Source organism: Schistocerca cancellata, chromosome 1 (assembly GCF_023864275.1).
Source record: "Schistocerca cancellata isolate TAMUIC-IGC-003103 chromosome 1, iqSchCanc2.1, whole genome shotgun sequence".
Taxonomy (NCBI): Eukaryota; Metazoa; Arthropoda; class Insecta; order Orthoptera; family Acrididae; genus Schistocerca; species Schistocerca cancellata.
This window is the reverse complement of record NC_064626.1, coordinates 842,804,548-842,817,618: the sequence shown is the minus strand read 5'-3', so window position 1 is coordinate 842,817,618 and position 13,071 is coordinate 842,804,548. Positions and strand designations below refer to the sequence as shown.

At 40.7% G+C, this 13,071-nt stretch overlaps 1 protein-coding gene across 2 annotated transcripts in view; it reads left to right on the top strand.

The window, feature by feature from the left end:
• Positions 1–12,856, top strand: part of LOC126188913 (protein argonaute-2) — a 216,883-nt gene extending 204,027 nt beyond the window's left edge. For both annotated transcript variants that reach the window (XM_049930625.1, XM_049930633.1), the window contains one exon: positions 9,866–12,856. In XM_049930625.1, the coding sequence (XP_049786582.1) occupies positions 9,866–9,974 (109 nt within the window). In that variant the 3' untranslated portion in view covers positions 9,975–12,856. The remainder of the gene's footprint in view (positions 1–9,865) is intronic.
• The last annotated feature ends 215 nt before the right edge of the window (positions 12,857–13,071 follow it).

Genomic DNA, 13,071 nt, shown 5'->3' with positions numbered 1-13,071 from the left:
ACTTGTCAAGCCATATCACTGCTCTTTGGTATTCTGGTCTCCCCAGTACTTCTTCTGAAGCTACACTGATGGCTGTTCCACTTCCCTTTGTTCTTTGTACTCTTTCTTGTCTAGATGGTTTCTTCTAATTTACTCTTGTATTCTTCTTGTTTTTCTTTAATTTGGAGAATTTATGTATAGTGTTTCATGTTCCCCTCACTCTTTTTGTTTCTTACCATACCTATCTTCTGTCTCGATCCAACCTACATTAACTTGACCTAATTTCCATGCCACACTGTGTCAACGATCATTCACACGCAACACAGACTTAATGATAGTGTGATTTGTTGGCGCAGCATCAAATGCCCCAGATGTTTAACATGTTTTTGCTTATTTTTACATGTTTGTGCATATTTTTACATATCTGTGCATATTTTTGTGTACCTGTGTATGTTTCTGTGTGTTTTTGCATATTTTTACACATCTTTATGCATTTTTTCACGTATCTGGCTCCTCTCACAACCATCAACACCTGTTTTGTCCAAGTCCTCAAAAGCTTCAGTCCTATCCAAAGGCTTCACCTTTAGCGCTACACCATAATTTAACCAAGCTAGACTTGTCAAAGACCTACTGTCCTCCTCCCGATCCCTACAATGGAAGCACTTCTTTGCCGCCAATTCCTCGAACCAAAACCACCCTAATTCCAACATTGAACCCTGCCTCTTCCAATTCATAGCACCATCCAACTGTGATCCTCCCTCCCTCCAACTTAACCATCCACTGGCCACTTTCCAGGAATTCCTTACCTCCAACTTAGCCCCCCCATTCTTTCCCATGCCCCTTCCTCAGGACACCAACATTTCGGTAGAAAGAACAGCCATACACAACCTCAAAACAAATCCTGACCTAATCATCCTACCAACAGACAATTATCTGACCCCTCCTTATATAAACGCTGTCAGAGTGATCCTATCTTGGAAGTCCAGTGCAAGCTCTAATCCCTGCTTAAAGCATTAGACCGTTTCCAGAACGTCTCCCCTGAATCCACTTCCCTCCTCATCCCTATGACACTTCGCACACCCACCTTCTACATGCTGCCCAAAATCCACAAACCCAACAATCCCGGACACCCAGTTGTGGCTGACTGTTGTGCTTCCACTGAAAGAATTTCGGCCCTCATTGACCAACACCTCCAACCAGTTGCCCATAATCTAACGTCTGACGTCATAGACACCAACCACTTCGTTCACCAACTCTCTAGCATTCCCACCCTTTTACGTCCTGGATCCCTACTACTCGTCACTGTTGACGCCACTTTCCTAAACACTAACATCCCTCGTGCCCATGATCTTACGACTATTTAACACTACCTTTCCCAAGGTTCTTCAGACTACAAACCCACTACCCCCTTCCTCAAACACCTTACTAACGTCATCGTAACCCACAACTACTTCTCATTTGAAGGGAAGGTATATAACAAATCCGCAGCACAGCCATGGGCACCCGCATGGTACCCTACTATGCCAACCTGTTTATGGGCCAGCTAGAGGCGGCCTTCCTAGCCCCCCTAAACACCAAACCCCTAGTCTGGTTTAGATTCATTGATGATATCTTCTTCATCTGTACTCAGGGCCAAGACATACAATCTTCGTTCCTTCACAACCTCAACATCATCTCTCCCATCCGCTTCACATGGTCCTCCTCAACCCTGCATGCCACCTTCCTAGATGTTCACCGCCTCCTCTCTGATAGCTCCATCCACACCTCTGTTCACAGTAAACTCACCAACCACCAGTAGTACCTGTGTTTTGACAGCTGTCATCCCTTTCTCACCAAAAAGTCCCTCCCATATAGCCTGGCTATCCGGGGACGTTGTATCTGCATTGGCAAAAACTCCCTTGCTCAGTAAGCTGAGGGTCTCATCAAGACCTTCACAGACAGGCACTATCCCCTAGACCTCTTTTTACCAAAAGATTTCCCTTGCCATATTCCCCTCACACCCACAATCCTCCCACCACCCCCAAGAACCAGCCACAAAGGACTGTCCTCTTCATCACCCAGTACCTCCCTGGACTGGAACAACTGAACTACATCCTTCACCAGAGCTTTGATTAGCTGTCATCATGCCCAGAAATGAGTGACATCGTATCCGAGACACTTCACTCTCCGGTGTCTTCCATCGCCCACCCAATCTCCACAACATCCTAGTCTATCTATATGCTACTCCTAATCCCAACCCCTTTTCACAAGGATCATATCCCAGTTGCAAAACATGCCCAGTCCACCCACCCAGCACTTCCTATTCCAATCTGGTTTTTATCCTACCTCATCAGAGGCCAGGCCACCTGTGAAAGCAGCCATGTCATCTACCAGCTATGCTGCAATCATTGCACAGCTTTCTATAGTGGTATGACTACCAACTAGCTGTCCACCAGCATGAACTGCCATTGCCAAACTGTGGCCAAGACCAAAGTAGACCACCCTGTGGCACAGCATGCACCTGAACGTAACACCCTTACTCTCAGTGGCTGCTTTACCACCCAAACCATCTTGATCTTTCATTCCACCACCAGCTTCTCTGAACTGCACATATTGGAGGTATCCTTACAACATATTCTCCGCTCCCATAATTATCCCAGCCTCAGCCTGTGGTAACGTACTGTCCCACACCCTGTACCCAATAGTTTCCACCCCCTCTGTCCTATCATCTCATCCCCATTCCGTCTCCACCCTTTTTTTTTTTAGCCCTCTGCCAACACATCCACCCAACTTTCCCCACTCCTTTCCTTGTTTGCTCCTTTTTCCCCACTTCTCTGCCCCACAACCTCCTGACCTCCTGATGCTGCACATGGTGACTGTCCAGTCCCTGCACACTACACCAGACAGTGTTAGTCTTTCTCCTCACCTGTACACTACTATACCTTCCCTTTCCCCTTTCCCACCCCATCCAGATTGCTGCTTGCATCCCACATGATGTTGCATTCCAGCTCGAGGTGCTGGAGTTGGTGGTTGTGTGTGCATGAGTTATGCTTGCTTGTGAATGGTGTGTGTGTGTGTGTGTGTGTGTGTGTTAGTCTTTTCCTAAGTTGCTGGATCTACACGAAATAATGATGTGTGTCTTCATCTGCCCCTCTACAGCTGCTGACTTCCATAATTTCTGATGTGTGCCATTGGTCTACCTGCTTTCCTGTAACTCCATCTGGTGATGCACCTGTGCACCTCTTAATATCTTTCCTTGGATGCCATGTGCTTTTTATCATTTCCTTACCATTGGCAAAGTCTATCAGCCCTAGTCCATAATCATTACTGACTTCATGCAGGCTTTTATTTCCCATTGTTTTTTCTATACACTTCTTCTTTCCCCAATTTTGCATTCAGATCCCCAAGGATCATTGTCTCATCACGGAGATTTCCTCCTCCAGTTTGGAGTAAAATGCATCCTTTTACTCTTCATTTGATTCTTATGTAGGGGCATAGGCACACATCATCGTAACATAGAAAAATTTTGCCCCAATTCACAGGAAACACAGCCTCTCATTAAGTGCTATGAAACTTATTAATTTGCCTTCATTGACAATATGATAAGAAGGATAGATTGCTATTCATCATATAGGGGAGATGTTGAGGCACAGGCAGGCACAGCAGAAAAAGTACTAAACAAGTAAGTTTTCAGCCAAAAGGCCGTCTTTCGAAACACACACACACACACACACACACACACACACACACACACACACACACACCTCGCACACTGTCTCTGGCCACAAAGTCTGGCCTTGGCAGCCAGAAACAGTGATCTTTGTGTGTGTGTGTGTGTGTGTGTGTGGGGGGGGGGGGGGGGGGGGAGTCCATTTCAGAGCAAGACCTTGTTACTTTACTTTTTCGTGTCCAGATCAAATTTTATTTTTCCAATAATTAGCCACCGCTACGGCTTTGTCGTTGGCTTGTAGCAGGTCACTAAAACTGCAGGGCTCCAGCAGTAGTCGGCACATGAGCAAATGTGCCTCCTCTTGTACCCAGGGTGTATATGGCCCGGGACATCCGGGAAAAACCCGGGAATTTTTTAGAATTCGTTGTTTTAGATTTCAGTTAAAGTTTTGTAGGTGTGACGTGTAAGATCTGATACGCTGACAAAGAACTTTAGTCCACTACTGCTGAATAATATTGCAGCAATGAAACACAAATCAGAGAGTAACACCAAAATAAAAGTTTAGTTGCATAGAAAATGGGTAATTTACACAATGCACAGACCAGCTTACCGACACCGTTAAGTGTCAAAGGCTTTAGGTCGAAGATTATGCAGTACGTCCGTAACAACTAACATGCATTCGATGTGTGTGACGTCACAATTGTTTACATTTCTAACAGATCACCAGAAAATATTACGAATAGTGGCTTGAGATGCGTTACTTTCAAAGGAAATTTCCACACAAGATGATTTATGTTACGTGTGAGAATGTGCAGTGAATTTCTTAAATCACAGGGCGTTATAACTCTCATTCAAAACGTAACACTTTGAGGATCAGCCATTTGAAAAATGTCGGGCCGAGAAGATAAGTCATTTATGCCACTATTTAAAATTTTACCGGCACATTTGTATTTGATATGACTTAACGTGTAACACACGCTAAAAAAAGACCGAGCTTCAAGTTAGTTTTCATATTTAATGTTGTTTTTACATAGATAAAAATTATGCGATCGATGGCAAAAAGTGTAATTGACCTTCAAAAAAATGTGCGTAATGTGTTACTGGGTAATGTCACAAGGCTCTTCATGCCAGAACACCTCGACTTTTCTACGCAACTGATAATCATTTTGGCATGATTTTAATTGCCAAATTAGACCCTGTTACTAGGCCTACGGACTTCCTATCATTGTAGGACTAATATCAGTGGATGCCAATAGACGATGCAATTCTCGTTCGTACATACACATCTACTTACGAGTTAAGCGCTGTAGAAACGCACTTTGCTGAGTTCAACGAGCTCGGCCCACGTTCTTAACGTACGCGCCGCGGCCTGTCTTTCTCGTAGGCCTCGTGCTCTGAATAACTGCTGTCATTCGCTAGTGAGATCACGTGACATGAACTATGACTGGCTGACAAAAGTGCATCGCTCAACGCAATCTCTATTTTAGAGTTTCGGAAGCTACCGTGCTGTAATTTGTGGAATTTGTGTATATACTTTAGCAATACGAAAATAAACTCTGTGCATATTGTCTCGCATCAAACGATTTTCCAAATGCATTGTTTTTCCTAGATTTCGTTTTCTTAAATGCTGGGACGTCCTCCGCCGGTATAAGACCTTTACGATTCAAAGGACTGATAGGTTTTACAGCTCCGAGGGAAAGTATACTGCTACTTAACACGGATGTATTTTCACCCGCTTTATACGTAATTTCATCCGGGAGAAATTGTGTTTTTAACCGGGAAATCCGGGAATTTTTTTTTCTTGTCCACGTAGACACCCTGTGTACCTCTCTGCATCCGCAAAGAACGTCGTCATCGTTAGTCAGCAGTCCCCACTTGCACAGATTAGTTTGGCATCTGGGTACACCAGCCCTCAGCCTATTTAGTGTTCTCCACACTGTGTAAGAAAGTTTGTTTCCAGGTGCCATTTGCTCTTTTGGTATTATCTGCAGTGTGGTTTGTTCATTCTCCCATTTACGGACTCTATTACCTTCCTGTGAACCGTCAAGGATCTTGGTTCTTGCAATAAAGCTATTTCTAGACTTAAGCCTCCGAGCCTGAGTGACGTGCCCATTCAGTGGGTGTCTAGAATCTGTTTCTTTCTTTGTTCTCTCAGCGTGTGCTGCCACCTGCCTTCTGATCTTGGATGGGGCAATTCCAGCAAGTAGGTACAAATTACCCGTTGGTGTGGATCTGAGACAGCCTGTAACAATTCGCATTGTCTCATTTACACTCACATCAACCTGTTTAGCATGTGCAGATGCTTCCCATACTGGCGCTGCATAGTCTGCTGCAGAAACACACAGAGCAAGTGCTTATGTTCTCAGTACTGATGGTTGAGCTCCCCATTCATAGTTTGTCAGCCTGCGGATGATGTTATTCCTGGAACAGACTTTAGCCTTGGTGTTTTGGCAATGCTGCTTGAAGGAAAGCGTTCTGTCAAGTACAACCCCAAGGTATTTAGGTGTTGGACAGTGCTTTAGCTTCTTACCTTGCCATGTAACATCAAGCTCAACTCCAGCATCTCTATTGCGCAGATGGAAAGCACATACTTTGGTTTTGTTAGGGTTTGGCTTGAGGTGATTGGCGTCATGGTATTGAGCCAGTTTTTCAAGCGCTCTAGAGAGATTTCCAGATGTTGCATCAAAATTGGACCCCTGGACCATATACGAACAGTCTTGCATCTTGAGATATAGGTTGGTCATTAGTGTACATATTGCAAAGGATGGGAGAAAGTACACTTCCTTGTGGTAAGCCATTCTTCTGCAGTCGCCATCTACTGTTCTTACCATTTAGGGAGACATAAAATCTTTGATTCTGCAGAAGACTACCAATAACCATTGTCAACCTACAGTCCCCTGTGAGGTGATATAATTTGCACAATTGCTTTCTGTGGTTTACCGTGTCGTTTGCAGCAGTAAGATCTATGAAAGCTGCTCCAGTTATTAATTTTTTTTCAGAGCCATCTTCTATATGTTGCATCAGATTAAGTATTTGCCCACAACAAGATCTTCCTGGTCTGAAACCGGCTTGTTCCTTTATGAGCTTTCCATCTATAGTTTCTGCCACCCGGTTGAGAATCATCTGCTCCAGTATCTTATAGAGACGGCATAGAATCTTATAGAGATGGCATAGAAGTGACACTGGTCTGTAACTTTTGGGGTCCTTTATCTCCTTGCCAGGTTTTAGTAGAGCCACCACTCTCGCCTGCCGCCATAGTTTTGGAATATTCAGCTCTTTAACACAGGTGTTCATCATTTGTAGTAACCAGTTTCGAGCTTTGGGCCCAAACTGTTTTATCTGCTCTGTTCTAAGGTCGTCAGTTCCAGCGGCCTTATTCAGTTTCATACACTGAATGGCGTCTTCCAGTTCAGTTGCTGTGAATGAAGCATTGAGGAGTCCGTAATCTTTTTGTTCTTGGGGTATAACTCTTTCCCTTTCTCTTTTCCCTTTGGTGTACCCATTCTTCAGAAGTTGGCTAGCAATCTGATTTGATGTTACCCCATTGTTCTTCTGCTGGTGGTCAGTTGGGTCCCCACTTAAGTTTTTCAGTTATTTCCAAGCACGTCTGCTGTTTTGTTTCATGTCAAGATTCTTGACTAGTTTGCACCACCGTGATCTCTTATCCTCAGCAATAGCCTGCATTAGTTCCTCCCCAGCCTCCATCGTATCTTCGCTGAAGGGGTGCTGAATGAACAGCGTTTGGTACCTTTCAAGTAAGACCTTGTTGCTGCCAGTCAGACCCTGGATGTAATGGGTACGGCAACCCCTTGGGATGTTTTTCCTTGAGATCTCTTTCACAAGATCGATAAATCTACCATACTCATCTGGTCGAGGAGGAATTTTCTCAATCTCTTCGTCCAAGTGCTCTTTAAATTTCTGCCAGTCTGCCTTTTTGAAATTAAACTGTCTTCGGAAAGGCACCTCCTCTGGTTTAACCATGGCATTCACAACACAAATGACGGGTCTGTGTTTTGTACTTGGGATAGGTTCTTCAACAAGCTTCATGCACTGTGCTGCCAACTTCCTACTCACAAAGATGTTGTCAGGATTAATCCCCTTCTCCATCTCCTGCTGTTGAACGATGCTGGCTGTTTTGGGTCATGAATGAGTTGTAGGTCATCAGTGTCAGCCCAGGATTCAAGCTGTACACCATTCTCATCAGTCTCATTATATTCCCATGCTTCACCATGGCAATTGAAATCGCCCATGACAAAATTAATATGGTCATATGTAAAATTGTTTGGTTCATGGAAAACAAAGTCCACATCTGGTGGTTTTTACACAGACGTCACAGAGAACTTCTGGGCGCGAATAGTAAGTAGTTCAATGTTATTTACGTCTGTCATTGCGGCTGATGTTACGTTGAGCCCGGGTCTGATGAAAATCGCACTCCCATACTTGTCGTGAGGTCTTTCAATGACCAAATCCATTCCTGCTATTTTAGGTCTGTGGCTGGTGGCTCCCCGGTGTGTTTCCTGCACCAACAATACATTGCATTTATGCTTATAGCACGTGTCTGCTAATAAAACACTCTTATGACTAGAGAATCCCTCAATATTTATCAAGATCGTCACAAGGGGTGGTCTTGATAAAGGCCGTTGCATCTTGATGTTAATTTGGTTTTGGACTTTAACTTGATCTGGTGTTAGAAGGATTAGCCGGTGAAATCTTTCACCATTTCCAGGGTATGTCCGATTGTGTTTGTCTTCAGTCTTTAGACTCACAATCTTCTAGGAGGCTCCTTCTTTGTACCCCAAGACCTTGTTTAGCAGTCTTTTTGTTATGCCTTTCTGCTACTCAACATCTCCATTATATTGTGAGTGGCAATCTATCCTTTTCATAATCTCATTATTCCATTCTGAACTTTCCATTGTGTTATTTTACCTTTATTGAGCTATTTATAAGAAAACCAGTACCATAATGACCTGTACCCCTTCAACTGTGTATCAGTATGTGTTCCCTGGAAAAAATGTTTCCATCTTATTTCTGGTAGTGCAGGTACTGTATTTTCACTCTGTACTTACTCATTTCCTCTCTGATTTCTCGCAAATTGCCAGATCCGTTAAGTGGCCTCACATTCCTGGTGGGTATCATGATACCCATTTTCTTCTTTCTTTGCTCTGCCATTGTCTTGTAATCCGTGTACTCCAGAGGCTGATGAGTGGTGTCCACAAAGATTCGATTTTACAAGGTGGAGTTGTTGACCCAACCCCAACCTGAAGGACCAGGATTTGCTCTTGGGGCTTACCCCACTAGGCTGGTCAGCTTCCCTTCACCTATAAAGAGGACACCCCCTCCTGGTTCTGATATGACAATGGGAGTCTTTATGGGGATAGAGAAGAGAGACATCAATAAAAAGGGGGGAGGGAGGAGACTGGAAAAGCAAAATACCTAGGCTCGACTATAGGGCAGCAGCAAAAATTCAAGAAAAGGTAGCAAGTGTATTGTTATTCCTTGCAGAATATATTCAAGTCCAGAAACGTTAGTTGGGATACAAAAATCCAAATATATTTTACTATTATAAGACCTATGGTAATAATTTGAGAAAGGTTTTTTGGGCAGAGGAGAGAAACTGGAGAATAAAGACAAATGCAGAACCACAAGCACTTCTTGGACAGATGAATATTGCTGTAAATATCAAACAAGGAACAGTAATATGGGCTGAATGTGTACAGATAATGCCAAAAACTTGAAGTGTTAAGGAGATGTTTTTAGGAAAGCTTGAAAGTGGGGAGGAGAAAAGGAAGCCCCAGAAAAAGGTGGCTCGAAGATATAGAGAAGGATCTCGGACGAATGGGAGTCAGGAATTGGAGAAGAAAAGTGATTGGACAGAAAATAATGTAGGCAGATGACAAAGGAAGCTAAGATTCTACAAGGACTCTAGCACCAACAAGTAAATAAGTAATGTAGTAAGCATATCTATTTAAAAAATTTAAAAAAACAAGGGGTAAGCTAATATTCACAACAAACTGCGTACCTGTATCTAGCATTGATATTTCGAAATAATTTTTTATTATCCAGAAAGGAATTAATTCTTGTTAATTTTGTCAAATTCTGTACTTGATTTTTCTACTGATGGTGATCATGTAAAACAGCATTTCATTTCTTTTGGGGTAATAGAATTAAATATATATGCCTTGACAAATCCATAATTCGTGTCTAATGTTCACACTGTTTTCTTTCCCTTTTCTCCAGTGGAGAAGGCTCACATCAGTCAGGTTGCAGTGAAGACCGCACTCCTGGAGCTATGGCACGTGCGATAACAGTGCATGCTGACACTAAGAAAGTGATGTACTTTGCGTAATGAGTGTAGTAGAACTATTAATTGAGAATCATTTATTTTAAATGTCTTACGAAGAGACTTCAAATAGTCTTCGTTTGACTGTGATGACATGTGCTTCACTCAGGCAACGTTCCTTGTGAAGCTGTGGAGGATTTGTTGAACTGAAAAAAATAATTGAAACACCAATTTTCTTCAGAATTAATGAGGAAATAGTTAATTACTCATGGAAATGAGCAGCTATATGGAGAAGAGAGATTGTTCAAGTATTTGTGTGCCTGTGTGTGCATATGTTGTATGTTTTTTATGTGTGTGTATTTTCAATCACGTCCGTCACAAAAAGACTCCAGACAATAGGTGACATGCCGGGTAAATGGTAAATGCATTTATCATGTTGTGATCCAATTTTTAAAATGTGGATATGTTGATGTGTTAATTTGATATAACATGTACCAGAAGATTTTAAAGGAGATGCTAAGGTTTCCATTTTATTTATGTAAATTTATGAGTGTAAGCATTGAGCACTGTGTGATGCTTGAAGCGAAGACATATATTGTGATGAAAAAATGTAACATGTATCATGTGCCGAGATCTTTTAGAACCTTTTCTGTGTTATGTTAGTAATCATATTGTGTGTACAGATATTCTCTCTCTCTCTCTCTCTCTCTCTCTCTCTCTCTCTCGTGTGTGTGTGTGTGTGTGTGTGTGTGTGTGTGTGTGTGTGTTTTCATGCATGTGGTTGGGTGGGACAGGAAAGAATATGTAGTTAGTATAATTTCAGTTGCATTATTTGTTTGATAGCAGTTTATTTGTACAATAATTGTGTCACCAAATCTGTTTAAGGTTGCACAATGTATAATCTTTCTGCACTTTTGGCACTCAATCCTTGCAAAGGGACATCATGAACTGGGAATAATTAATCTTTCTGTTTGTTAAATTATGTAAAGTTTTTGGATTTCTTTTTGTTGAGATTTGAGTCATTGCTAACTAATTGTACAGATGAAATTCCACAAATTGTTTTCATAGTACTCTGTTCAGAGTAGCAAACTGTAAATATTTTAGTATCATTGTTGTCCCTTGTAAAGCACTATTTGCTTTGGGAATATTGTGATCTTAATTTGAAGAACCTAAAATATTTCTTACCTTTCTGCAAAACAGAGAGGCAAGGAAAAAAACCTCTATAAAAGTCTATAAACATACTGTTTTGCTCAAACCTGTTTCTCAAATTTTAAAATTTTAATACTCGGTAACTCTGTAAATGATTGCAAACTGTCTAGTCATAAATTCATTTATGTATATCTTTCTGTAGATCTGAGTGCTTAATTGAAATTACTTGGAAATGTTTTGCTGAAGATACCAGTCACAGTAATAGATCAATATGACTATGTTTTTCAATCATTGTACTTACTTGAAATTCAATCATATGTTTATTTTACTAGACAGATGTTGAAAATGATACCAGACATTTTTCCCCTCTACATTACTGGATAAACTTAGTAATAGTTTGTAATTTGACTATAAGCAGAGATAAGTGTATTGCTTATCATAGCCACTGTATGGTCCTGGCATGAAAACTGAATTGTGACCTATAATTTCCTCATTTGTCACAATACCATAGCACGATTTCTTAATCAGTAATGAGTGCAGAAATTGTATTTGTGTAATATTAGTTTTTGATATCAGAGTCAATTTCTGTTTAAGTATTTTCTGTTAGTAACTCTATTGTATCTATGACATTTATGTGCCATTCTCTCTGCATGTATTTTATTTTATACTTTACGACTTCTTGTTATTAATAGCAGTGTGTATGTGCTAATATAAGCAAGACATCACCATTTATATATTATGGAGGTATTGTAGTATTATTTGATCAGTGGACTGGGAAGCATAAAGATGTCACAAAAGAGCAGATGTCTCAAGACCATAAAATGACAAATCCATGACTAGGTGGCAATTTCTGATTATTACTTTTGTGTGCATTTTTGTGCTGTTTAATGTGTTCCATCCCCCAGTATTCTCCATAAAAATCTCATTTAATTTTAAATGGGAAAATAGATTATGCAAACTAATATTGTTTCCATTGGTGAAATGAGCTTGATTATTAGGTCAGTTTAGAACTGAGCTTGAGTAGTTGATGTATAACAAACAGCAAATAAGATAATTACAGATTGTTAGCTGTTGCACCTAGGTCCTCATTAGTAATGAAAGAAATCGTAAGAAATGGGAAAAGAAAAATGCGAACAGATTTCAAAAATCCATGTCCATTTTCGTCAAAAACTTCTGAATACACTTTTCATTTTTCATTGCTTTCTTTTCATTTTATAAAATGAAGACATACCTATTTACGTACTGTTATTTGTTAGAAATTGTTAATTCTATGTGTGTCCTGTCATTGGAGGAAAGTTGCTATTGAAAAATTATGCAACATTACCCACAACATTTATGCACTGAGTTAACTTGTTAGCTAGAATAATGATACATTTAGTTTTTGTTTGATGTGTTGCTTGTTTGATAACCCTTATTATTTTAGGTTCAAATACATTTTGAGAGTATCAGTGCTTTTGAAAGTAAAGACTATATCATACAACACTATTTGTTGTTTAGTGTTACTCACTACGATAAGGAGTTTAAGTTTGGTATAAAGATTTTGATAGTTTCCCATTTTTTCAGTTTAAATACACCCTTTATTGATACAGAATATTGCTGTTCATGGTGAATATTTTCTGTACATACCTGATTTTTTTAAAAATTATATAGTAATGTTAAGAAAGCATTAAAGGGACAAGAGGAAAGTTGAAAAAATTCCTTATCCCAGTGGAAGCCAAAAAGCACAGGTGTTTTTTTCCCCCCTTACAGTTCATTTGCTTGTAATTGGCTCCCTGTTTGACCCATGTATAATTATTTTGTGTGTGTGTGTGTGTGTGTGTGTGTGTGTGTGTGTGTGGTAGCGCGCGCATGGACGTACGCACAGGTTTTTTATTTAAAAAAATTTAAAAAAAGCAAGTAATTAATAAAACCAAATTGTGAGATGGAAATGATTTCCTATGCCAGGGATCTAAGTGTTTGTAGTTGTGCTGAGAAGATAGTTTTATCTGTAGCAAGGAAGAGTATTTCATGGGAA